At 39.7% G+C, this 26572-nt stretch overlaps 1 protein-coding gene and 1 long non-coding RNA gene across 6 annotated transcripts in view; one reads left to right on the top strand and one right to left on the bottom strand.

The window, feature by feature from the left end:
• The window catches only part of LOC101925714 (uncharacterized), a 227871-nt gene that overhangs the window by 22246 nt on the left and 179053 nt on the right, over positions 1 to 26572 (bottom strand). The gene's annotated exons all lie outside the window — the stretch shown is intronic.
• Positions 1 to 26572, top strand: part of STAC (SH3 and cysteine rich domain) — a 170236-nt gene that overhangs the window by 140683 nt on the left and 2981 nt on the right. For 4 of the 5 annotated variants that reach the window (XM_074030801.1, XM_045387152.2, XM_005545470.4 and 1 more), the window contains 2 exons: positions 10308 to 10359; positions 10466 to 10603. The exons of the other annotated variant lie outside the window; for it this stretch is intronic. In XM_074030801.1, the coding sequence (XP_073886902.1) occupies positions 10308 to 10359; positions 10466 to 10603 (190 nt within the window). The remainder of the gene's footprint in view (positions 1 to 10307; positions 10360 to 10465; positions 10604 to 26572) is intronic. 5 annotated transcript variants of the gene reach the window in all.

Raw genomic sequence — 26572 nt, 5'->3', positions numbered from 1 at the left:
TGCAAATTTAGATTCATGAATGGCCACTCCTGGAAGCAGCAAGTCTCAGATTCTCCATGGGCAAGTCTAAATGAAAGCAAGCAACCATTTCTCTCATTAGTTAGTATTTGCCAGGGTCTCTGGAGATGGGATGGCCTGAATTCATCTCTTTGGAGTATTTTCAAAGCACTACTTTAAAAAGAGTTAAAAGTGATTTTAACTCTTGCATGCTATTTCCAGGATTTACTTCATCTATTCACGTCTCATCACACGGTAAGCAAGCATCTGCTCTTTTCTGGGAGAACTATTCACAGGCCCCGTTCTCAAAGAGCTCAGACAGTCATGGGCCAGGGGGCCAACAGAAGAGTAGACCATAAGTTACAATCCAGTGTGCAGGGCTGTGGGTGTGAGGTAGTCCAGGTGACTTACAGCAGCCTCAAAAGGATATGAAAGAAGCTGGGCTTCCAGAAGGAAGAGGGGTCATGGGTGGCTGGGAAGCCTGGTTAGTGAGCAGTCACTCTCTCTCCAGTGAGGAAAGCATAAAGGAATAATGGGGTTAAACTTCAGAACCAGGTAATTATTTTAAGAGGTGCCAAATCAGGGGCACAGGCAAGCCCCATTGCAAAAAGAGGTGGTGAAAATTCATGGCAGAGGCAGGAGCATATTTAGATAACTACATTAATTCCAGTCTTGATTCTGAAAGACTGCCTTAAAACTTGGTAATGCTTAGTGAATGGACACTTGGCTGTTTAGTTCATACTCCAGTGAGACAATGTATGGTTCTTTTTTCTCTTTCTGGAGGTGAGGTAGGAGAACCAAGCACAATAATTCACAAGTAGAAAATGGGAGCTTAGGATTAGAACCCTTGGAGGTTGACTCCCAGTCCACTGATCTTTCTCCTCCACCACACTTTCCATCATAGGTTCATTGTCCTAAGTTTTCTCTCTGATAAAGCTGACAATTCTATTTTAATCAGCAAGGGTAGACAACATTTTACTTTATCCCTTTTTGGCCACTCACATCAATTCTTTCTAGTGCATTAGGTTTGTTAAATATGGTAGCTAAGACCAGGAAGTTTGTGATCCATAGAGCATGTTACTGAGAAGTCACTTCTGTTAAAAGATTTTTTTTTCATTTGAGATAAAAACATGACTCTCATGCAATATAAATTGAACACATGTCAGAATTTTTACATGGCTCATTAATTAATGAGAGAACCAGTAAGATGTTCCACCTGATTGAAAGGAGAACTCAATACATCACATGTACATAGGCAATGAGGAATGCTGACGGGAATTTATAAATAGGTGCAAAACCATTCAGTATTCACAGGATAAAGGGTAATAACTGACTATATTCCACCAGGCAAAATTCACTTGCATTTCTGTGGACAAAAATAACTTGTATGAATGTCAGTTTTCTACAACTTGCTTGAGATGTAAAATAGCTCAAAGGCATCGACAAAGGGGAGGTAATCTGAAAGGATGTGCCAGACAGGACTCCCAGATCAGTCATGTTTTTTGCCCATTTCAAAGTCTTTCATAATTTTTCCTAGCATCCTCTTGAGTTCTTTTAATAAATCTCAGAGGTTACCCAAGCAAGTAGTATTTCACAAAAGGAGAAAACTTGAGTTAGAATGGTTAAGTCATTTATTATAAGCCATAGAATCTCCTAAAAAGTAGTATTAAAATAGAGATTCCTGGGCTTCACCTTAGCCTAGAGAGTCAAATCCTACTTGGAAATCTGTATGGGTAAATGTCCTCCTGGATTCTGATTATCTGAGAACAACTGTGACTTATCCAAAGATATGCAGTGGGCCAGTAGCAGACTCAAAAACCAGAACAGAGGTTTCCCGATTCTGTCAATGCTCCGTACACAGATCTGCATTGGCTTTCTGACCTGTGACTTGTGTACGTTCTAATGTCCTTCACCCTGCAAGGTTTCAAGACCGAGTAAGACAGAATAAGACTCCCTTGGTGTCTCGTTTCTATTCTCTAAGTACATTACTGCTTGGCAAATGCATCAACTTAATTAAAACTAAATGTAATTCTAATGCACCAATTTGATTTAAAAATAATCTTCACAGTCACCAGGACATCAAAATGCAATTAAAGCTATTTGAGGAAAGTCTCTGATGCATATTATGCTCTGATGCTGCACTATGTCAAGAAACCCAGATGTTCCCAAATGTCACTAATGTGTTTAGCAGCCTCCCTCTCACTCAAATGCCTCTCTCAATTAGGTTCTGGAGAGTGTGATCCATGACAGTTCAAGAACATTTACCAAATTCCTTCCAAATTGCCCTTTAGTTGAATGCTTTTCTCTGAGCTGGTCTATGGACTTGGGAAAGTACAGGCAGTCTTGTGAATATCAGGCTTAAGACAAAATCAAAATGCAAATTCAGGAGTTACTTATTACATACCCATGTGCCAAGACTGTAAAAGATTCTGGACCAAGATAATGTAAATTGGGAAATAAGTCTGGTGAAAAATTAAGTCATAGATCTCAGATTAATGGAGCCATTTGGCTGGCTCCTTTTTCTGCCCCCTTCAGCTTGGTTTTTCAAGGGTATCTAGTTTTGCTGAGTGACTGGTTGCTATAAACTTGATTTAAGGTTCTTTTTCCCTAATGAATGAGAAAGGGTAGGAAATATTAAAGAGGCTCAAAATAACTATATAGTAAAGTGAGCAGTTCTGATGAGTTTTGACATGGCATGGGTGGTGCAAGAGACTGCCTGATTTAGTGGAGTTAGTCATAGATTCAAACCCTGCCTGTAAATGGTGAAATCTCTCTTAGCCTGCCTACTTGTATGAAAATGCAACTGTTCATGACAACAGTTAGTGAACATTGCCATCGCCCTCTAGGCTCAACCCTGCCAACATCTCCATTACAATCAGCCACCTGGGTAATAGAATACTAGATCCAGCCCCTGGGCCCTGATACACCTTTGTGGTCACTTCGTGGAGTAGACAAGGAAGGGGAAGAGGGACAGTATGAAAAGAGGGAGAAGGTTTTCCATAGCTCCGAATCACACCAAATGTTAGTGTCTGAAGCTACTGAAGTCAAAGGCTATTTCATTAACCAACCACCTCTGCCAAAAACCTAATGAGATATAAACGTAAAACGCAATGATTAGAATAAATCTTCTAATTTACAAGTGAAAAAATACAGGTTTACATGAAAATTAGCAATTTTAAGCCTTACTGTATATCAACCACAGTGATAAAGACTTAACTTTGAGGCCAGGCATGGTGGCTTATGTCTGTAAGCCCAACATTTTGGGATGCTGAGGCAGGAGGATCATTTGAGGCCGAGAGTTAGACACCAGCCTGGGCAACATCGTAAGACCCTATAAAAAATTTTAAAAGTTAGCTGGGAGTGGTGTCATGTACCTGTAGTCCCAGAGACTTGGGAGGCTGAGGCAGGAGGATTGCTCAAGCCCAGGAGGTAGAGCTGCAGTGACTCATGATTGCACCATTGCACTCCAACCTGGACAACAGAGTGAGACTGTCTCAAAAAAAGAAAAAAAAGATTTAACTTTGCAAAGTAAATATAGCTCACAATAATTTATCATGCATAATATATAAGTAAATAAATATAATTGAGATAGCCAATCCTCAAAGAGACATGTGTTTGGGATTTTTGTTTGGGATCAATTCTATGCTTATTTGTCATCTCCCCACCACCCTAGCATCTGCTTCTCCCTCAGGAACGACCCTTACCTTAAACAGTTTACTGTCTTTATCCTTTGAAATTACCGACATCTTGAGGGCAGTAACTATTTTACAATGATAGCCACCATCTAATGGGGGCTTATCTAAATATGCATTACAAGCATTATGTCATTTAGTCCTCAAAAAATATTGATGGAGTAAGTGCTATTATCCTAACCTTACAGATAAGAAAACCCCAGCTTAGATAATTTTTTTTCGTTTTTGTATCCCCCTATGCACACCCAATAACTGAAATTTTATAAATATTTAGAAAATACTTGAAAGTCATATAGTTTTCCTAGGATAAATGTGCAGAAATGGAGGAGTGAGACAAGACTCATTTTCTTTGAATTTTAAAACATTCAGAAAACAAAGGCCCTAGGCCATTCTGCTTTGACCATGTGCTTCCCACAGTAAGACCAATCTGAGCTCTCAGGTTGTCTCAGATAGTGGAGAAAGTGTTTCTCTCGGAAGCAGCGTCCTCATCTGGAGGGTGTTATGTCTCCTCTCGTAGGAATTTGTGCTCTACGTGGGGATTGGAGAGAGGCTGGGCTGGGCAGGGTGTGCCTCAGGACACCTCACACTCCTCCCTCCAAGAGCCCACCCTGGAAGATCTTGCAGAATAGTTCCACGTAGCTGGCCAAGCTCAGTTTTTATCATTCATACCCTCTGTGTACACTGAGTCCCTGCAGACAGTTTACCTGGTGGTGGAAAAGATGGTTCCAATGCCCACATGAAAAATCGAGAAATAAGAGAGACAGAAAGACTGCTGAGAATGAACCCAGAAAGCAACCATTAGTTCTCACACACATGCGTGCAAGTACACACACACTTGAAATTAAACCCTGTCCTGCTCACTGTAATTCTGTAGTTACTTTTGTTATTTTATTCTAATTCTTGCAAGCCTGCCGCCCTTTCACCATTTCAAGAGTTCGTATAAATCATTATATAACCAACTTGAAAATCTTCCTCTGGGCCTATGGCAAATTTTACTGAACAAACAAAAGCAAAAGGCCAGCTGTGGTGTTCTGACCTCTTTTCACTAAAGGAAACTGATGCTTCAATTGTTTATGAATTGCATTATACTTTACATCGTGGTATACAATTGTGGATTACAATGTAAGCAAAACCTGTACCTGAATGTACAATGCTCTGACTGAATTAAGCAAAGGAACCTTTTAAGTAATTGGGGGCCCATCAAATTGGTCCCAAGAATTTGGAAATAAAGAGTTAAATTGTAAAATCTAGATGTAATGGATCAAGAACATAAAGTCTCCTAAAAGCAAGAGAATAACTATTAGGCCAGAGAAGGACTTTTCTCAAATGTGCCTGTAGTGTGATAACCCGAATGAAGAAAGAAATTATTCCATGGAAAGGACCTGACAGCCACAGAAACATGAAACAACTGAGGGCAGAGTCATGGATTAGCCATTGTCTAACCTGGGGAAAGGACAAATTTAAGCATTAGGCCACCATTCCTCTGGGACCAATGGCAAGGCTCTCCCTAAATTGAGCCAGTTGGCGGAATGTTTTCATTTGTTTCTTTGATGGCATCGCACAACACACCAACACCATGGCAAGAGAAGAGAACTGAACTAAGAAAGGGTTCAGAAGAAAACTCACAGTTGAGAGTGAAGGGCTGCCACTAAGGGCAACACAGAAGGTTGCCCTGGAAGTCAGGGTAACAGCAAGCTGGAGCTACAGTAGGCGGATTATGTATGTATGGCAGGCAGCGGGGTAGTCTAGGTTTCCAGGGGCTCCCTGTATATTGATTAATTTGAATAATTTTCACAGGTTCTAGGGCACAGAGGATGCCCCTCATTATCTAGTACCTGGCTCTAGAGTGGGACATTAGGGGTGGTACAGAGTGGCCCAGAGTATAAGAGCCCTCATCAGGGAGTTGTTGTGGTGGGGACTTAATCAGCTGCTTAAGAAGGGGAACTGACCAGCCTCTAGCTAGAGCCTCAAAACTGCGTCAACACTCATTTTTAAAAAGTAATAATAAATGGGCCAGGCGCAGTGGCTCATGCCTGAAATCCCAGCACTTTGGGAGGCTGAGGCAGGCGGATCATGAGGTCAGGAGTTCGAGACCAGTCTGGCCAATATGGTGAAACCCTGTCTCTACCAAAAATACAAAAAATCAGCCAGGCCTGATGGCGGGCACCTGTAATCCCAGCTACTCAGAAGGCTGAGGCAAGAGAATTGCTTGAACCTGGGAGGCAGATGTTGCAGTGAGTCCAGATAGCACCACTGTACTCCAGCCTGGGTGACAGAGTAAAGCTCTGTCTCAAAAAAAATAAAATAAAATAAGAAGAAGAAGAAGAAGCTATGTGACACAGAGTGGTATCTTGCATGCCTACTCAGATCCACCACCTAGAGCCCAGTGTTGAAAAGGATTCTAAATCAGAGTGCAGGCTCTGTGGGAAAGAGTGCTGAGATTGTCGGGTAATGCCTGGAAGGGTAAGGAGGCAGTAAAAAATCCCACAAGCCACAGATTTGCTGGCCTAGATGTTAGAGAGTTACTATCTTGGGTTCAAGGGCTCCCCTAGAGCAAGATCCTCTCTATATTGAAAAAGAGGCATTAGTTATCTCTGCCAGGTGCTTAGAGTATTTGACTAATCTCAAGAGGAGTCTACTGGTCCTTTTTGGCTACACCTTCTAATTTCCCTCGTAGTCCTTAAGCCAATTTACAACTATATACTTATTAATTATACATATATGATATATCTATTATTTATCTATTTATTAAATGTTTTATTATCTATTTACTTGTTTATTATCTATCTTTCTCACTAGGCTATTAGTTCTAGTGAGGATTTTATTCACCAAAGTAAACCCAGTGCCTAGTAAGATGACACTCTTTCAGAGCCCACATTCTATAAATATTTGTTGAATGAGTGGGTAAACAAAAACAAAGGAAATAATAAATGGATAAATAAATCACTCACCAAGCAATTTTCTGATCCTGGTGGAGCTCTTTTTTAGGAAAAGACAGAACACTCATCACACTTCAAGAAGTATGTCTGGTATTTCTCAGAAGATTATAGCCTGTTATCCCAGTGAGTGCCTTATTCTAATATGTAATTTAGTTAACGAGGGTCAAGTGCTGGGGACTGTCCACCTGTGAGCACAGTCAAGAGTGATCCTCTGAGTAGATTATAAAATAGAGGTCGGATTCAGGCAGCATCCTCTTTCACCCTTAGGGAAAGGTACCTCCCAGTCTCCCTCTTTCACTCTTAGGGAAAGGTACCTCCCCCAACTTTATTCCCTATTTACAGCTTCTGCCAGAGCAGCAGCACAGTCATTGTATTTGATACTAACTCGTGGTTTCTTAGGTTACTAGTTTAAATAAAATCTGCTGGGGCTTAGAAGATTTTTCTACATTGACTTTCATCCTTGCCGCTTAATTAAATCCCTGACCTGAGAAAGAGTGATTTTCAGCCATCTCGCTTTCTGTGGCATCAGCATGAAACTGTGACTGTTGAAATACCAAAATGCCAGTTGTGCTTAATGCTCCAGGGGTGACAAGCCTGTTATATTTGGAATCCCTGATGAAGATAGATATTAACTGAGAATTGAAAATGACAGCGAAGGAGATTGAATCAGAATAGCAAAATGAATACGCAAATCTACTTTTGCTCCAATTCCTAAACGTGTCAGAAAATATTTTTTTTTAAACACATCTGTAACAGTACTAGAAAACAAGAATGCATGCTAAGAGAGAACCAGAAATCTTGGGAATTTCCTCGCAGACTACAGCAAATGCAGTTGAGTTGTGAACAATGAAGATGACCAGAGACCAAAGAATACTCGGGACAAAACAGCTATAGAAGGGGGAGCACATTTAAAGAGACACAGAATGCTCCGGACTTCACTGAAGAGTGTGAAGAGTCTGCAGTGGATTGATTGCCTTAATGGCCCTAATTATTCATCCCTCCCTATATTCATGCCCGTGTCATGGGACTTTGCAGTTCCTCTCAAAACAGAGGTGGAGCCTGTTACCCTATCCCTTGAGTCTGAACTGGCCTTGAGACTTGCTTTGGCCAATGAAATGAAGCAAAGTGACAATGTGTCAGTTCTGGATCTAAGCCTTAGAGACTTCATGTGCTTTGCATGTCTCCATGCGCTGCTCCTGAACCTTGACCATTGCTATGAAACTGACCTTCCAAGGAATGGGAAATGTGGACTAGGGCAAAATCACCCCAGTCGCCTCAGCAAAAGCCAACACCCAAGCCTGTGAGGGAGCCATGGGGGTTTTGTGGCTGTTTATCACACAGCATTACTGTGACAATACATAATTGATACAGTCTCAACTGTATTCATAGCACCACATTACTACTTATAATGAACAATTGGCAGCAATGATGTTGGACTCCAGAATTAAGCCAACACCTGTACTCTAAAGAAAAAGAACCCACGCCTAAGGAGGGCTCTAATGTGAGCACAGAAGCCTGGGAAAGAACTGTGTTGAGATAACTCTGGACCTTCAGACCTTCTAGAGGGCATGGGAAAAAGGAAAAGGCAGCTCTACTTAGGAGAAAAATAAACTGACCTATTCTCTCCCCAAGGGTAAGAAAATCCTCCTTGCTATAGCTATTAGGACAGGAGGAGGAGGCGGCACCATACTGCTTACCTGCTATACATTCAAGTATGTAAAAGGGAGATGCACCAATTGGCACACGCTGCTCCTTTAAACAGAGCCTGTAAATAGCCTTTGCACTTGAGAGAGACACCCATGGCAGATCACAGATATCGAATAGTGGAGAAGCCTGTCCACATCCACCTACCTCCATTTTCAGTCTTTCATAAAAAGAGACGACCAAGAAACATTAGATTTTAGAAAAAATACTTGATATGAAAAAGAAGTAATAAGATAAAGGATAGGCCAACTAAATTCAGAGGAAACAAATGTTCAGTAAAAGAAAGAAGCCGGGCATGGTGGCTCATGCCTGTAATCCCAGCACTTTGGGAGGCCGAGGTGGGTGGATCACGAGGTCAGGAGATCAAGATCATCCTGGCTAACAAGGTGAAACCCTGTTTCTACTAAAAATACAAAAATTAGCCGGACGTGATGGCAGGCGCCTGTAGTCCCAGCTACTCGGGAGGTTGAGGCAGGAGAATGGCATGAACCCAGGAGGCAGAGTTTGCAGTGAGCTGAGATTGTGCCACTGCACTCCAGCCTGGGCAACAGAGCAAGACTGCATCTCAAAAAAAAAGAAATATTGTTTTGAAAATATAATAATCTCTGTACAATCCATTATAACATTGCATCCATGATGGAAAGCCACTTTCAGAACTCTTTCAGAAAAGAATAAGGAAATAATGAGAAATTAGAAAAAAAGAAAACTTTCAGAAATAATAAAGAACCCTTAGAAACTATTTTTTTCTAAAAATATTTTCTGAAAACTTTTTCTGAAACAATTCTCAGTATTATAATAAATAATAGAAAAGCCCAAATACAAAATAAATGATCAGGAAAATATAATTGAGAAAACAATTTAAGAACATAGAGGAAAATAAGACTGTAGGTGTGTAAGAAAGACAAAAAATGTGAGGATGGATTCAGAAGGTCCAGCATGTGTTGACTAGAAGTTCCAGAAGGAAAGAAGAGAGAACATCATAAATGGGAGAAAAACATGGAAGAAATAGTAGAGAAAATTTTCCCAGTGTGAAAAATAGCAGTCTTCCGATTGTTACAGCTGTGTTGAATAGAAACAATAACAACAAAAACACATTAGTCTTCAGCCAAACCCAAGTAATTATTGATGAATGATGTAGACACACACACCCACATGCACACATACACAAATCTAGTACAAAACTCCAATTACACCAGCATAAAAGGTGGCAGGCGGGAAAAATGGAGCTAAGCAAAAGTGTGCTAGGTTTTGAGAAGGTATTGGGAAGGTATAGATAATGATAAAGATAATGACCAATTCTACATGTACACATCTATTTATAAATGTAAGTGCGTGGGAAGGAGTCTAGAAGGACACACAGGGAATGGGAGGTAGATCATGGGGCTGAGAAGAAGGGAGATTTGTATCTTGAAATGTATCAACTTCTAAATTTTGGAGCTTTATGATCATTTATGTATCAAACTATAGGTAACAGTTATTTTTGGCCAGGCACGATGACTCATGCCTGTAATCCCAACCCTTTGGGAAGCCGAGGCAGATGGATTACAAGGTCAGGGGATTGAGACCATCCTGGTCAACATGGTGAAACCACCTCTCTACTAAAAATACAAAACCTAGCTGGGCATGGCAGTGGGTGCCTGTAATCCCAGCTACTCGGGAGGCTGAAGCAGGAGAATGGCTGAACCAGCGAGTCAGAGGTTGCTATGAGCTGAGATCCAGCCTGGCGACAGAGCAAGACTCTATCAAAAAAAAAAAAAAAAAAGGTTATTTTTAAAACACAGCATAAAATCATGTTTGCCTTCAATGTGTAATAAAGCTATTTTCTTGGGTAGGAAGAACTTATAAAAGTTATATTTACTTTACTTCTATTTCTTTTAAGACTATTTGTGTAAATGAGAAATGATTACTCCTGACTTTAAAGTATCTTATTTTTCTTTTTTTTACCTTTACCCAACTCATTCATTCTTCATTTTAGGCCAGGAGACATAATTACTCTTTTAGAGGATTCCAATGAAGACTGGTGGAAAGTAAGTGTTCCTCTTTCTTTAGAAAAAAAAAAAGAGAAAATCAGTTGATAACTATAATTACAATACATGCTACAATTGTGGATGCATGCCTCCTTTTTCCTTTCAGGGGAAAATTCAAGACAGAATTGGCTTCTTTCCTGCCAACTTTGTTCAGAGACTACAACAAAATGAGAAGATTTTTAGATGTGTTAGAACCTTCATTGGGTGTAAGGAACAGGGGCAGATAACACTGAAAGAGAATCAGGTGAGTAAATCACACAAACACATTCCAGATATGAGCCAAATAGGGTGTCATTTTAATAAACATAATAATATGTATAAATCTGAATGAGTGGGGTCACATTCAAAGTATGTACATTGAGAAAGGATATACTTACTCCAATGATATCAGTGTTGTAGGAGCAAAACATGCAAACTAAAATTTTAGGAATCTCACTTGGTGATACCTGTTCATAAAGGAAACATCATAGCAGCAAGTGAGGACATCTCGTCCCCCATGCTCTTCTCTGAGGACCACTGGTCTCTGATGTGGGCAGTTTCTCTCATTCAGGCTCTGAGTTAGTGTCCACCAATGGTGTGGTTAATTTTTCAATGCTCTCTAATGAATACTTTGTCATTAGTTGTTGCTGTTAGGAACCTCTTGGGTTTTCTTATCTGGACTCCAAGCCTCCACCTGTTCACTGAAGCCCATAACAGCTTCATATCACTGCAAACGACAATAGACTAAACTTAGATAACCAGATACTATCTCAGGCTCATAAATGAACGTCTCTGTACGTATAATCTAGGGGTGCCTGTCACCGTCTTGCTCCAGGGCCAAGTTGAATGTAGAGTTCTCTTTGATGCTGTCAATTTTCCTGAGAAGTAAAATGTGAACCCCTACATTTTTATGTCTTTAAGCTCCACCATCTCACGGCTGGAATGTTGATAGAGACAAACAGCATTCTCACACCTTAACTCTCTGGCCTACTCTTCCTCTCTTTGTCTTCCAGCAGAGAGAGGCCTTCCTGCCCTCCCTTCTTTTCTGACTGCAGCTCCCCTCAGGTCATATCCTGTGTCCTCACTACAGAGTGAAATAAAATGCTCAGACTTATGGCCGGGCTCAGTGGCTCACGCCTGTAATCCCAGCACTTTGGGAGGCCGAGGAAGGTCCATCATGAGGTCAAGGGATGGAGACCATCCTGGCCAACATGGTGAAAACCCGTCTCTACTAAAAATACAAAAGTTAACTGGGCATGGTAGCACACGTCTGTCATCCCAGCTACTTAGGAGGCTCAGGCAGGAGAATCGCTTGAACCAGGGAGGTGGAGGCTGCAGTGATCTGAGATCGCACCACTGCACTCCAGCCTGGTTTGTTCTTGATATATTAGTGGAGGATTTGGAGAATTAAAAATTTATTTTCTCTCCCAATAAAGTCTCACAGGGGACTTTACTTTTCAACTTCGGAAGTCAAAATCTTTCCTCTGTTTCTTTCTGCATTCTTGGTATAAGAATTTTGTTATTTCCCAAGGTAATAAATGCCTGAAGTTGAAATTGATAAGGCTCGCCCTCCAAGGTAGTTCAAAATGAAACAGGCATTGATAATTTTCATACATCTCTGTTCAATAGAGTTGCGGAAAACACATCTTGAATGTCTTTTTTAGGATTGCCTCGAAGACAGTTTCTCAGTCACACAAGAAAATCAGTCATTACCTTGAAATTATAGCTGATTTGTCGTTTTAAAAATTGTTTTGCCCCACTTAATCAGCCATTGTATATTCCACATGGAGCTTTAACTGACTTTACCATTTTCAAACTAACAAATATATCCTCAAAGAATAATAATTTACCTTTTCTTTTTGTTTTTTTTCTTTTCTTTTTTTTTTTTTTTTTTGAGATGGAGTTTCACGCTTGTTGCCCAGGCTGGAGTGCAATGGCGCCATCTCGGCTCACAGCGACCTCCACCTCCCGGGTTCAAGGCATTCTCCTGCCTCAGCCTCCAGAGTAGCTGGGATTACAGGCATGAGCTACCGCACCTTGCTAATGTTTTTTCTATTTTTAGTAGAGACGGGGGTTTCTCCATGTTGGTCAGGCTGGTCTTGAATTCCAGACCTTAGGTGATCCACCCTACTTGGCCTCCCAAAGTGCTGGAATTACAGGTGTGAGCCACTCATGCCCAGCCGATTTACCTTTTCTTTATGGCTATTCAAAAGAATCTTTAAAAGAAAAATCTAAAGAAAAATGATACCCTGGAGTACAGCTTTTTTAAAAAAAATATAACTCACCCTCCCTTTATATTCAAGTAAGTGAAAATCATTGAAAACAAGAGACTGATAATTCTGAGTATTACTTTCCCTATATATTTTAACAAAGGTGGGGATGGAGTCATTGAAACTGGCACTTTCATAAATGCTAGGGGACATTAGTCCACTCATTTGGATACTGATTTGGTACCATGTGCTTAGAGCCATGAAATTGCTCAACTTCATGAATACAGTAATTCCATTTTCTATAATGTATCCAAGAAAATAACCTAAAGTAAACAGGGAGAGACTTTATGCAAAACGACAGTCATCAGAGTGATGTTCATGATGGTGAGAATTAGGAACAATTGCACAGACAACGGACATGATTAGTTCAATGACAATATTTTCATTAATGGACAATGTTAGGAACCTAAGCAATTGTGATGGTGTTATGATAATATTATGGAATTGGAATAGTGGAATCCGAACCCAGATCCCAGTCACTGTTCTCCCAAGGTAAACACAAAGGGAGAGATGCAGATGGGGCCTGAAGCCCTGTTTTCATTTATGGAACCATAGTAAACCAGACAGAGTACCAGATGTGATCTAGAGACCTAAGAGGCCTCACCACAGCCCACCCACCTTACCACCACCGCCATGGGCTGGTCTGAATCTGAGGATCTAATGGTACCAGATGCCCCATGGGAGAAAAGGAGCAGAAAGGACTGTGGCAAAACTGGCGTAAGATGGCCCAATTCCTTCCCAGAAGGAACAAGAGAGAAGGAAGCTTTAAGAGACAGTGAGAAACCCCCGGCACCTGTGATACAATCAGATCTTCTGTCTTTGGAGAAGTGAGGAGGGACCTAGGAGAGAGGGCAAATATCTTCAGATATTGTGTCACCATCTTAAATGATGGCTTCCTAAACCATGAACAAATAAATATTAATGATACAATAGTAGTATAAAATTTTACGGCTTTTTTCTCTTCCATTTAGATTACTTTCATGGCATATATTTACAAAAATAAAATTTAAACAGTAGCACAATTTAAAATACTCAATCTTGTCTTTTGAATCTGATAACATAAAGGTGCACAGTGTTGCTGTGATTTTCCTGGGCCTCAACTTTGCACATGTGTACACAAATGCACACACACAACACACACATCACACACATCACCATATCCAACAATTGCTATATCGAATTGCATTATCTGCTGCTGCTTGTATAGATGCAACAACCTCAAGAGGTGTAATGCCATCTAACAATTTTTGGTTGTTAAAATCTTTAATATCCTTAGGAAATTGGGTCACTGGACTCTATGGTTTCACCCTGGTTTTACAGTTTGACTTGAAATTGACATCCTTCCCTTTTATAAAAATTGCTTATATGACACTTAGGACACATTGCATTTTGTAAATTGCATAAGCTCTCTTTTACCCGGTTGCTTGTAGACAGAATATGTGTTTAAATAGATCAAAAGTCATCAATGTGCTGACATGAAATATACCTCACTTAAGAGCACTTGATCCTTCATTTTCTGCCGAAAGTTGTCTGTTCCCCCTGGGGCTGTTATTTGCCAACCTATCACTTGCCTGCACACTCCCCAAAGAGGTAACAGCAGAAGCCAGCATCTGCCTATGAAGAGCAGTGGCATCCGAAGATTCCCCATAATGACAATACCCCTGGAAACTTACTACCCTTACCCCTGGAAGAACTGCACTGACCACTCTGTCTCCCATAAAAGTATATGCAAACCCCACATGACTATTCCTTTTTGGATGTGATGACCTGTTTTGGGGTCTGCTTTTTGAAAAAGAACCTTTTATCTCTAGTCCCTGGCTCACAGAAAAGGAAAGAACAAATTAATACTGTCTTAAACATTGTCACAATAATAATTCTTATAAGAATCGTAATTATTAGTCATTATTTAATGTCATACAGACACATTGTATAAATAAAGTTTATACACATACGTGTGAATTTTATGGATTCATTATTTCTATTTTATAAATGAGAAAACAAACACTCAGAGAGGTTATGTGCCTTGCTTAAGGGGCAAAAACCTAGTGAGTGTCCAGGCTGGAACATAAACACAGGTCTGCAAACTCCAAGTCAAGGCTTTCCACTAGCCATGTGCCCTGAACAACGTGGAAATCACTCTGAACAGTAAAGAGCAGCTTCGTTCCTAAGGATGGCGAGTGTCATAAAGGCAGCTGTCTTGGGACCAAAGGACTCCTTGAAAACAAGTTCTTGCTCATGTGGGCTCCCTATTGAGTCATTCTTGATTCCAGGCAAAGGCATCCTCATCCGACTGACACCCCATCTCTGATGTGATACACAACTCACAAAGCAAATGGGCACTTTTCCCAGCTTGATTCCATGCCAACACTTCAACCTTCCCCAAGTTTACCCAACTGTATCCTTCCTGATTCAAAAATTTGGGAAGTCTTTTGAATAAAATAAATTTGGGAAGAATGTTCATCTTTATTGGCAAAGTGTTGTTCAATAATCTTGCTAGCATTTTTTTTTTCAGAATAATCTTATGCTTTCCCATTTGAGGTCAAACATTGTTTTTATGCTATTAAAATACAATCAGTGAAACCAAAAGGCAAATTAAAATTTGCTCAAGTTGATCAATTGCTACAACCAGAACATCTGTTCAGTGACTCCCACCAATTCCTTGGCATATTCCTCACAATTTTTTTTCTGGAAATGGGCCTCATACCTGCGTTCTCTGCCCTCATGGTTAAACTGAATCTGTTAGGGGTTGGGGTGTGGAGGAGGTAAGGCAAACAATTCAGCCTCTTCAGCTAGACATGTTCAAGATGCAACAGAGCATTTCAGCCTGAACCTGGAACCAAATGGATCTGCTCATAATTATTGTCTTCTTTTATTTTAGTTTCAGGGGTACAACATGTGCAGGTTTCTTATATAGGTAAATTGCATGTCACGGGGGTTTGGTATACAGATTATTTCACCACTCAGGTAATAAACATAGTACCAATTTTTTAAATACATCAGTCATTTCAAAGAAAAAAAATGTCTTTTAAAAATCCAGTTTGGAAACAAACTTCAAAATTTGTCTTCACTTTAGTGTCCTAAGTTATTTTAGGTAGAAGATTTCAAAATATGTTTGTTAATTGCAGGGAGTATGTAATAGAAAGAGCACAGATACTAGTGTCATAAAGAAATGGATCTATATCCTGTGTGATTTTGACAAAGTAGCCTTTGAATGTCAACCTTCTCATCAGCACAGTAGCATCTCCCTCTTGAATTTGATGTGAGGGTTAAATGTGCTCACCTAGGTAAAGCCTTAGCACAGTGCCTGGCCACCACAGATGCATAGCAGAAGTCATTTTGCTGGCTACCATGATCCCTAACGAGTAAAGCCTAAATGAGGAATTAATCTGCAGTGGTTAATGCCACGTACACTTACCCAGTAAGCACCAGAAAATAGCCAACATGGTATTTATAACCCTACAAACATAAAGAGACAAATGGTCATTAACAAAAAAAGTAAAAGAAATTTGATTCTAAAGATAAATGCAATGCACATCTTTGATTAAATCACATTTTCTACCTCTGTGGTTAATCTGCCTCATAATTATTGCATTTTTTTTTTTTTTTTGCAGAGCTCTTGCTTCCAAATACAGTTAAGTTATTCATTTGTTATGAACACAGTGAGAGTTTGCATTGACACAAGTACATTTTCTATTTCCTCCTCCTCCTCCTCCTCCTCTTCCTCCTCCTCCTCCTTCTTCGTCTTCTTTTTGTGAGGCAGGGTCTCACTCCCTAGGCTCAGGTAATCCTCCCACCTAAGCCTCCCAGTCAGCTGGGACCACAGGTGTGCACCACCATGCCCAGATAATTTTTGTATTTAATGTAGTGATGGGGTTTTGACATGTTGCTAAGGCTGGTCTCGAAGTCCTAGACTCAAGTGATCCCCAGTCTCCCAAAGTACTAGGATTACAGGCATAAGCCACTTCACCTGGCCTCTTCATTTTTAAATTTTAAAATGTATCCTTATTAAATCAACATTAAAATACTATAAAAACATTTCTTTAATGGGAATCACATTGAATCTATAAATTGCTTTGAGCAGGATGGCCATTTTCACGATACTTTTTTTCTATCCATGAGCGTGGAATGCTTTTCCATTTGTTTGTGTCCTCTCTTATTTCCTTGAGCAGTGTTCTGTAGTTCTCCTTGAAAAGGTCCTTCACTCCCCTTGTTAGCTGTATTCTAGGTATTTTAGTCTCTTTGCACTAATTGTGAATGGGAGTTCATTCATGATTTGGCTCTTTGCTTGTCTGTTGTTGGTATATAGTAATGCTTGTGATTATTGAACATTGATTTTGTATCCTGAGACTTTGCCAAAGCTGTGAATCAGCTTAAGAAGCTTGGGCTGAGATGATGGAGTTTACTCGATATAGGATGATGACATCTGCAAACAAGACAGTTTGACTTCCTCTCTTCCTATCTGAACACCTGTTATTTCTTTCTCTTGCCTAATTGCCCTGGCCAGAATTTCCAATACTATGTTGAATAGGAGTGGTGAGAGGGGGCATACTTGTTGTGCCAGTTTTCAAGGAGAATGCTTCCAGCTTTTGCCCATTCAGTATAATATTGGCTGTGGGTTTGCAATAAATGGCTCTTATTCTTCTGAGGTATGTTCCTTCAATACCTAGTTTATTGAGAGTTTCTAAAATGAATGGACATTGAATTTTATTGGAGGCCTTTTCTGCATCTATTGAGATAATCATGTGGTTTTTGTCTTTAGTTCTGTTTATGTGTGAATTACATGTATTGAACCAGACTTGCATCCCGAGAATGAAGCCAACTTGATCATGGTGAATCAGCTTTTTGATGTGCTGCTGGATTCAGTTTGCCGGTAGTTTATCAAGGATTTTTGCATCAATATTCATCAGGGATATTGGCCTGAAATTTTCTTTTTTTGTTGTATCTCTGCCAGGTTTTAGTATCAAGATGATGCTGGCCTCATAAAATGAATTAGGGCGGGGTCCCTCCTTTTCAATTGTGTGGAATAGTTTCAGAAGAAATGGTACCAGCTCCTCTTTGTACCTCTGGTAGAATTCAGCTGTAAATCCATCTGGTCCTGGGCTTTTTTTGGTTGGTAGGCTATTTGTTACTGCCTCAATTTCAGAACCTGTGATTGGTCTATTCAGGGATTCAACTTCTTCCCAGTTCAGTCTTGGGAGGGTGTATGGCCATTGACATTCTTCACAGGATTAGAAAAAAAAAACTACTTTAAAATTTGTATGAAACCAAAAAGGAGCCTGTATAGACAAGGCAACCCTAAGCAAAAAGAATAAAGTTGGAGGCATCCTGCTACCTGGCTTCAAACTATACTACAAGGCTAAAATAACCAAAACAGCATGGTACTGGTACAAAAACAGACACATAGGCCAATGGAAAAGTATAGAGATCTCAGAAATAAGACCACACATCTACAACCATCTAATCTTTGACAAACCTGACAAAAACAAGCAATGGGGAAAGGAGTCCCTATTTAATAAGTGGTACTGTGGAAATGGGCTAGACATATGCAGAAGATTGAAGCTGGACCCCTTTCTTATACCTTATACAAAAATTAACTCAACCATTCAGGACATAGGCACAAGCAAAGATTTCCTGATGAAAACATCAAAAGCAATTGCAACAAAAGCAAAAATTGACAAATGGAATCTAATTAAACTGAAGAGCTTCTGCAAAGCAAAAGAAACTATCAGTGTGAACAGACAGCCTACAGAATGGGAGAAAATTATTGCAATCTGCCCATCTGACAAACGTCTAATATCCAAAATCTACAAGGAACTTAAACAAATTTACAAAAAAAAAAAAAAAAACCAAACAACCCCAGTAAAAAGTGGGCAAAGGACATGAACAGACACTTCTCAAAAGAAGATATTTATGTGGCCAGCAAATATATGAAAAAAAGCTCAACATCACTAATCATTAGAGAAATGCAAATCAAAACCACCAAGAGATACTATCTCACTCCAGTCAGAATGGTGATTATTAAAAAGTCAAGACAACAGATGCTGGTGAGGCTGTGGAGAAATAGAAATGCTTTTACACTGTTGGTGGGACTGTAAATTAGTTCAACCATTGTGGAAGATAGTGTGGCAGTTTCTCAGAAACCTAGAACCAGAAATACCATTTGACCCAGCAATCCTATTACTGGATATATACACAAAGGAATATAAATCACTTTATTATAAAGATAAATGCATGCATATGTTCATTGCAGCACTATTCGCAATAACAAAGACATGGAATCAACCCAAATGCCTATCAATGAAAGACTGAATAAAGAAAATATGGTACACATATACCACAGAATACTATGCAGCCATAAAAGGAACAAGATCATGTCCTTTGCAGGGACACGGATGGAGCTGGAAGCCATTATCCTCAGCAAACTATTGCAGGAACAGAAAACCAAACACTGCATATTCTCAGTCCTAAATGGGAGCTGAACAATGAGAACAAAAGGGAGGGAACAACACACACTAGAGCCTATCGGGGCAGGGGTGTGATGGAGTAGTGAGAGGGAGAGTATCAGGATAAAATAATAATGCACATGGACTTAATACCTAGGTGATGGGTTGATAGGTGCAGCAAAGCACTATGGCACACGTTTACCTATCTAACAAACCTGCACATCCTGCACATATATCCTGGAACATAAAATAAAATAAAATTTTTAAAAAAGAAAGCAAAAAATACTGATCTAAAAAGTGGACTTTAAAATACTTAGGAAAATTAATTAAGTCCATAAATTGAACATTTATGTGGAATTTAGTCTATTTTACTCTAGTTGATTGAACATTAAATATCCTCCTGAAAAAAAAAATCTTTAAATTCATGCATAGTTTTATTGCACCTATAGAACCATTTTCATGTATTGTGTTCTATCAAAGCTTTAAAAAAAAACAAAAAAAATATTTTATATTACAAAACCAAAAGGCATTTATTTTGGAGAAATTTTGAGGGAAAATATTTTTAAGAGATATAAAAGATAAAATAGAGACCATAAGCAATTCAACAAATAAATTATTACCAACATAAATACTTTGGCATATTTCTTGACAAACTTTTAATTCACATTTTGATATCATGTCCTCTTTAGTTTCCTAACGTTTAAAAAATGTAGTCATTAAATGTTTACCAAAACACAGGTTTTAAGAAAGTTTTATTGGAACATAGCTAAATTTATTCCTATATATATGGTCTGCGGCTGCTTTCATGCTACAACTGAACAGCTGAGTTGAGTCATTGCAATAGAGACCAGATGGCCTGCAAAGCCTACAATATTTAGTATTTGGCCCTTTCTAGAAAAAGTTTGCCAATCCTTAGTCTAGATGTACAGGAATGTGTTTAAGTTTCTCCTATTATTGGATATTCAGAGTTTTTATTTTTTAAACTGTTATTGATAACTGCAATGAACATCTTTGAAGCTAAATATTTGTCTCTAACTCTGATTGTTTTCTTAGGGTATACTTTAGAATTTAGAGGAAAACAGATCAAGACTTGTACAATTCTTGATGCATACTGCCAAATTGCATTCAGAAAGGTCTTGCCAACTTACGCTCATGCCAGCTGTTCATGAGCATATCCAGATCATCACATGCTTGCAAGAATTGAACATTATGATAGATTAACAATATTTCATGCTAATCTGCATTTTCTGGATGGTTAAAGAGGCTTACATTTTATCTCATATATATAGGGCATTTATTTTTTCTAATAATCTGTTTATGTACTTTGCTCATTTTCTTACATTATTTAAAAAGTTTTCTACCTTTGAAGAATATTTATATCTGGTGTACCACATGTGACCAATATTTTCTCTAGTTTATCATCTGTCCTTTGCTCTCAATGCCTCTTTCTCCAGGAGCTTAATCATTCCTTGGTTGGATCATTTCTAGTTTACCATACTTCCTTTATAGTTTGAATGTCTTTATTATTTTACACTTCTTTATCTCTCTCTAATTCCTCCTGAGACTGTTTCAAGATAGTTCTCACTTCACTTTGATTTTTTGAAGTTTCAATTCAGTCTTTCATTGTTTCTAATACATGTTAATTTAGTATTTATTTCTTTGTAGACTTTTCTTCTCAGTCAGCCCCTTTCTTCTACAGCATATTTTCTTTGCTTTAACTTTTAAGTTCAGGGGTACAGTGCAGGTTTATAATACAGGTAAACTTGTGTCCTGGGGATTTGTTGTACAGATTATTTCCTCACCTAGATATTAAGCCTAGCACCCATCAGTTATTTGTTCTGATCCCCTCCATCCTCCCACCCTTCACCCCCCAAAAGGTCCCAGTGTGTGTTATTCCCCTATGTGTGTCCATGTGTCCTCATCATTTAGCTCCAACTTACAAGTGAGAACATGCGGTATTTGGTTTTCTGTTCCTGTGTTAGTTTGCTAAGGATAATGGCCTCCAGCTCCATCCACATCCCTGCAAAGAATATGATCTTGTTGTTTTATGGCTGCTTAGTATTCCATGGTGTATATGTACCCCAAATTTGGGGTACATATATTTTGTTTATCCATATGTACCCCAAATTTGGGGTACATATATTTTGTTTATCCAGTCTACCATTGATGGGCATTTAGGATGAATCTATGTCTTTGCTATACAGCATGTTTTCTTTGCATCTCATTGCATCATCTCTTTACCTCAAGATATTTTCTCCTTATAACACTGAGGCCAAGTCTTCCTTCAACATACTGCATTCAGTATGTCTGAAAGGATAACTTTGAGACATATGTGCATATTTTCTGCAATTTTTAAAATGTTTTATTGTAATAGTCTTGGTCCTTTTATCCTGTGGTAGGTAGGATAACCCAAAGATGCCCAGGTCCTAATCTCCAAAACTTTGAATATGTTACTTTACATGACTAAAGGAACTTTGTAGATGTGATTAAGTCAAAGATTTTGTGACCAGTAGATTATCTGGATTAACAGGGTGAGCCCGCTATAATCACAGAGCTCCTTAGAAGAGGGAGACAAGAGGGCTAGAGTCAGATAAGGAGATGTGATGATGGAAGCTGAGGTCAGAGAGAGAGATTTGAAGATACTATGTTCCTGGCCTTGAAGGTGAAGGAAGGAGCCATGAGCCAAGGAATATAGGTGATGACTTCTAGAGCTAGAAAAGACAGGGAAACAGATTCTCTCTTGGAGCTTCTAGAAAGAATGCAGCCCTGCCAGCACCTTGTTCTTAGGACTTCTGAACTCTAGAATTGTAAGATAATAAATGTGTGTTGGTATAAGCCACAAAATTTGGGGTAATTTATTGTAGCAGCAATAGGAAACAAATCCAGCTTTTACACAAAGGGGCTTTGCAGATGTGATGAAGGTTATGGGCCCTGAGATGGGGAGATATCCTAGATTGTCTAGGTCGGCCTAATCTAATCACTTGAGCCCTTAAGAACAGAGAAATGTATCTGGCTAGCGTCAGGGAGATGCAACAGAAGAGGACAGATGAGAAATGAAGTAAAAGTGTAAGTCAAAGAGAGATAAAGTACGAGAAAGACTCAGCCTACTATTATCGGATATGAAGATGGAGAAAGGGGACCACAAGCCAGAGGATGAGGGTGGCCTCTAGAAGCTGGAAACAGGCATCTCAGTCCTCCAGCCACAGGGAGCTGAACTCAGCATCAACCTAAATAAGCCTAAAATTAAATACTCCCCTAGAGAAAAAGCAAAGAAAGAATGGAATAGAGCCCTTTTGACTCCTTGATTTTGGCCTTATAAAACCCAAACCAGAGAAAACTAGCCAAGTCCACTAGACCTACAGAACTGTGATACAAATAAATGGTGTTGTTTAGGCTTCTCTAAGTTTGTGGTGATTTGTTACAACAGTAATAGCAAATGAATAAACATCTCAAGTTACAAAACTCAAACTCAACCTCGAAGGGTCTATTTTACTCCTATAATAAAGAGTCTGATAGAGGTCAGTTCTTGGATTGATAATTCAGTGGCTTGATCCCCTGATCAGAGAACCAAATTCTTCCACATTTCTGCTAAGCCATCCTTGAAATGGTGACTACGCCCCCTAGTGGTCACAGATGGCTGCAGCCACTCCAGGAATCCTTCCAGACAAAAATTTTCCTCCTAAGGCGTCTCTTTTAATAGGTGGGAGTGGGGGGACCTTTCCCAGAACTTCCCTAGCAGATATTTCATCTTGCTTCATTGGCTACAACTAAGTTCTACGTAAACCACTAAGAATCACTAACAAGGAGGATAACAACAGGACTTGGATCAATTAAATTTACCTAAGTTACATAGCATAGGGATGGGCAATAGAATGAAAGGCAGGACTCTGCCTCGTGGAAAAACGACAGAAATGACCATAAGTACCAATCATCAGTGCTTGCCTCAAGGTTTTAGTTATCCTAGAACAGTGAGTGATTGATGCAGAACTAAGGCTGCCCAGCTGAAACGATGAGTGAATTAGTCTGAGTCCAGCTCAGTTTCCACCATGCAAAAACCAAAGTAGAGAACATGGATACGTGATCAGAAGTCTAAAATGTCAAATATTGAACACTGAATGTTAACATTTAACTCCAAATCAAGGACCTGCAAGCCATTAAAGCATCTAGGCTCTGGAGAATGAGATTGGGAAGAAATTGAGTAAGTCATTCAAATCCAGAAGACCATAAATTGCCTGTGTCCCATACTAGGAAAGCAATGTTTCTGAGAGATGCTGAGGAGCTGGCCATAGCCTGGCCTACATGGTTAGGTATTAGTGCTAGGCTGGCTGGAGATGGATTGCTGTGTATGTGGGGTGCCTCTGCTCTGTATATGCTGTGCCTGCCTTGGTGTTGGGACATCAAGCTTACCACTGCTGCATACATGATGCTCATGTCAGTAAGCTGACTGGTCAGGTCAGGATTTATCACTATGGGAAGAAAATTTGTCCAGCTTTCAGGAAGTCTCTTTAGGTTAGAGAGAGGGAGGAAGGATGGAGAGAGAATGGGTGGCAAGAGAAAAAAAAAGAAAGAGGACAGATGAAGATAGGAAGGGAAAGGAGGAAAGTCAAGGGGAGGGGAGAGGAGAAGAGGGAAAGGGAAGGGAAGAGAGAGGAGGGGAAAGGAAAACAGAAATAATTGTTTTAAATAAATCTGACCACCTCATTCCTCCAATTAAAACTTTTTAACACCCTTGTGGTTAATACCAACAGTCATGTTTGCCCTTTTCCCATGCTGCAGAGCCCTGCGTTTTGTTCTGTTGACCACCTATATCTTAAATGACTCAGGCAATGCTGACTGAATTGATCCCATTCTCCTTGTTGGTGATGATTTCTGGTTTACCTGTGGCCCAATTCTAGTCCATGAGATAGGTCAGAAGGTCAGCCAAAGGCCTTAGCAGAGTTTAGCATGGCTTCCATTTCCTGCACACTTTAGGCTCTGACAGATTTTGTGGCTTCATCTTACACCCGTTATTCCCTCCATCTCTCTGTTCTGGTCCACTGAATTTTTTCCATTACTTCAAAGTGTCACAATCTCTTGATGCTGGAATTTGTTCTTATTCTAGTCTTGTTTTCCTCCTTCCCACACCTTTTTCTTTTTTCTTTAAATGTCACTTTTTCAAGAAGGTATTTCTTACCCCATTGGCTAGATCAGGTTTCCATAAGTATTTCCATTAGTACTTTTTTCTTCATTCATTAGGTTGTGCAAAAAAAAATTATGTTTTATGTTGTCAGTCAGATTACTAAATGTTGCCCACAGGACAATCAGCCATCAAAACAGCCACAGCCCTTGCACTGACCACATTTTTGATGTCTCAATAAATTTCAGCTGGGACAGCTGTACCCAGAAAGCTCTGTCAGGGATCTGTCTGTCTTGTATTGCACTAGTTCCCAGCATTTGTAATGGTATCTAACACGTAGTAGGTACTCAATAAAGAGTTGTTGAATGAGTGAATAAATAAGAAAAGCAGGGAACTAAGGATCCTTAGGCAACAAAAATATCTCTAACTGGACCTGGTGAGTAAAACATTTCTACTGGGGAGATCAACTGTTCAATTACAGTTTGGAATTGAAGGGTTTTGGAGGACTTGGGACTTTCAGTGCTAAAATTAAGAAAGTCTGGAGGAAACCAAGACTAGTTGGTCACCCTCTATTTATGGCCCTGCAAACCAAAAGAGTTCCTCTGTCCTCACTTTCCACTCTTCCACCCATAACTAATCTCCTGGGAAGATATTTCCATTCTGCCTCTAAATGAATGGAAACGTTTCAGGCTCTGCCATTGTTTCCTAAAACGGTAGATCCTCAAGGCTGAGAGGTTATGTATTTTACCATCAGAATTTTAAACTCTGGATCCCTCATTTCTGGATAGAGTCAAAGCTACTGAAGCCTGTGTTCAGTCGTTTCTACTCATCATCTTCAAAATTTCTCATCCTTATAAAGGTCTCCCAAAATCAAAGCACTTTAGGGATGCCAAACTGAAAGGTTGAAAATAAGCCAGTGCATTCAACAAAGCATGAACCATCGTGCTTCTTGGCTTCCTATTTCAGAGACACTTCCGAACAACTCTTCTACAGCTTCTATCAAGCAATGTTTCCCTTCTACATAAAAACCTTGAAAGAGAAGAGAAAAAAGCAAAAGTCTATCTTATATACAGGCACACATTTGAATCTCGGTGGTTTTTTTGCTCCAAGAACTGAAATTTACTCTTCACAGAGATGATGAAATTCTCTGAAAATGACCCAAAAGACATTTTTTGGGTCAGTCGGTTTTTGTTTGTTCCAAGGCATGGAGTAATGGTGTAAGGCTCTTAGCTCTGGCCAGAATTTCAATGTTCTGACTCCTTGCCCAGTGTTCTCACTCTTCCACTTCACCACAATACAGCATCCTTGTGTGTATATGTCAATAAATTGTTTTCAAGTTTGATTTTTTAATTTCAGTATTTAAATTCAACATGTTTTCATGGTTCATGTTTCACCTAGAACCAGCCTACTCAAAGGGCAGGTGTTTATATTTTTATCGATGCTGACTGGTAGGACTTATATTAAGGCTTGTTGAGTTTTGACACATAGAAATAGGTGAGAAAACACACTCTTTGGCAAATTGTAAAGGTAAATCCTCCTCTCAAGGCATTTTTGTGTGTTCTTTCAAGACATACTGCCTGCTTATCACTGGAGCCTGCCCCCTTCAGTATTACTGGCATGGGCAATGGCAGGTCTCAGCTTTGCCACCCAGGCTGGAGTACAGTGGCGTGATCTCGGCTCACTGCAACTCTGCCTCCAAGGTTCAAGCGATTCTCCTGCCTTGGCCTCCTGAGTAGCTGGGATTACAGGCATGCACCACCACGCCCAGCTAATTTTTGTATTTTCAGTAGAGACAGGGCCAGGCTGGTCATGAACTCCTGACTTCAAGTGATCCGCCCGTCTCAGCCTCCCAAAGTGCTGGGATTAGAGACATGAGCCACTGTGCCCAGCCAGGTGTCAGCATTTATTTTTTTTTTTTTTTTTTTTTTATGGAGGTACAATTTTCCATTCTGATTAGACCCTATTATTCTGAGGGCAAAAACCATGTTTTGTGCTCCTTTTGTATCACCTAGGGCACCTAGTACTATGTTGGGCATGTATTTATTTATTTATTTTATACTCTAAGTTCTGGGATACATGTGCAGAAAGTACAGACTTGTTACCAAACATATGACAAAAAAACCTACACATCTCAGCTTTTGAAAATCAAGTAGTCCATCCCTTTTGAAGTCATGTCAAGGGACCTAACATGACCCATCAGCTACTTCTCTCACAGTGGCCCACATCTGGTCTTCATGAAACAGTCAACACATCCTCTACTCTTACAGATTATCTCCTCTTCACTTCACTGTCTGAGCCTCTTTCTAGTCAAGTTTCTCACACAGTAGATATCTGAAGGATGAGTCAGATACCTGTCCATTGTATGTCCCAAGCTCCAGGAGTCACAAATCAAGCTCTTTGAGTGT

Source organism: Macaca fascicularis, chromosome 2, assembly GCF_037993035.2.
Source record: "Macaca fascicularis isolate 582-1 chromosome 2, T2T-MFA8v1.1".
Classification (NCBI taxonomy): Eukaryota; Metazoa; Chordata; class Mammalia; order Primates; family Cercopithecidae; genus Macaca; species Macaca fascicularis.
This window is presented reverse-complemented; position numbering and strand designations above follow the sequence as displayed.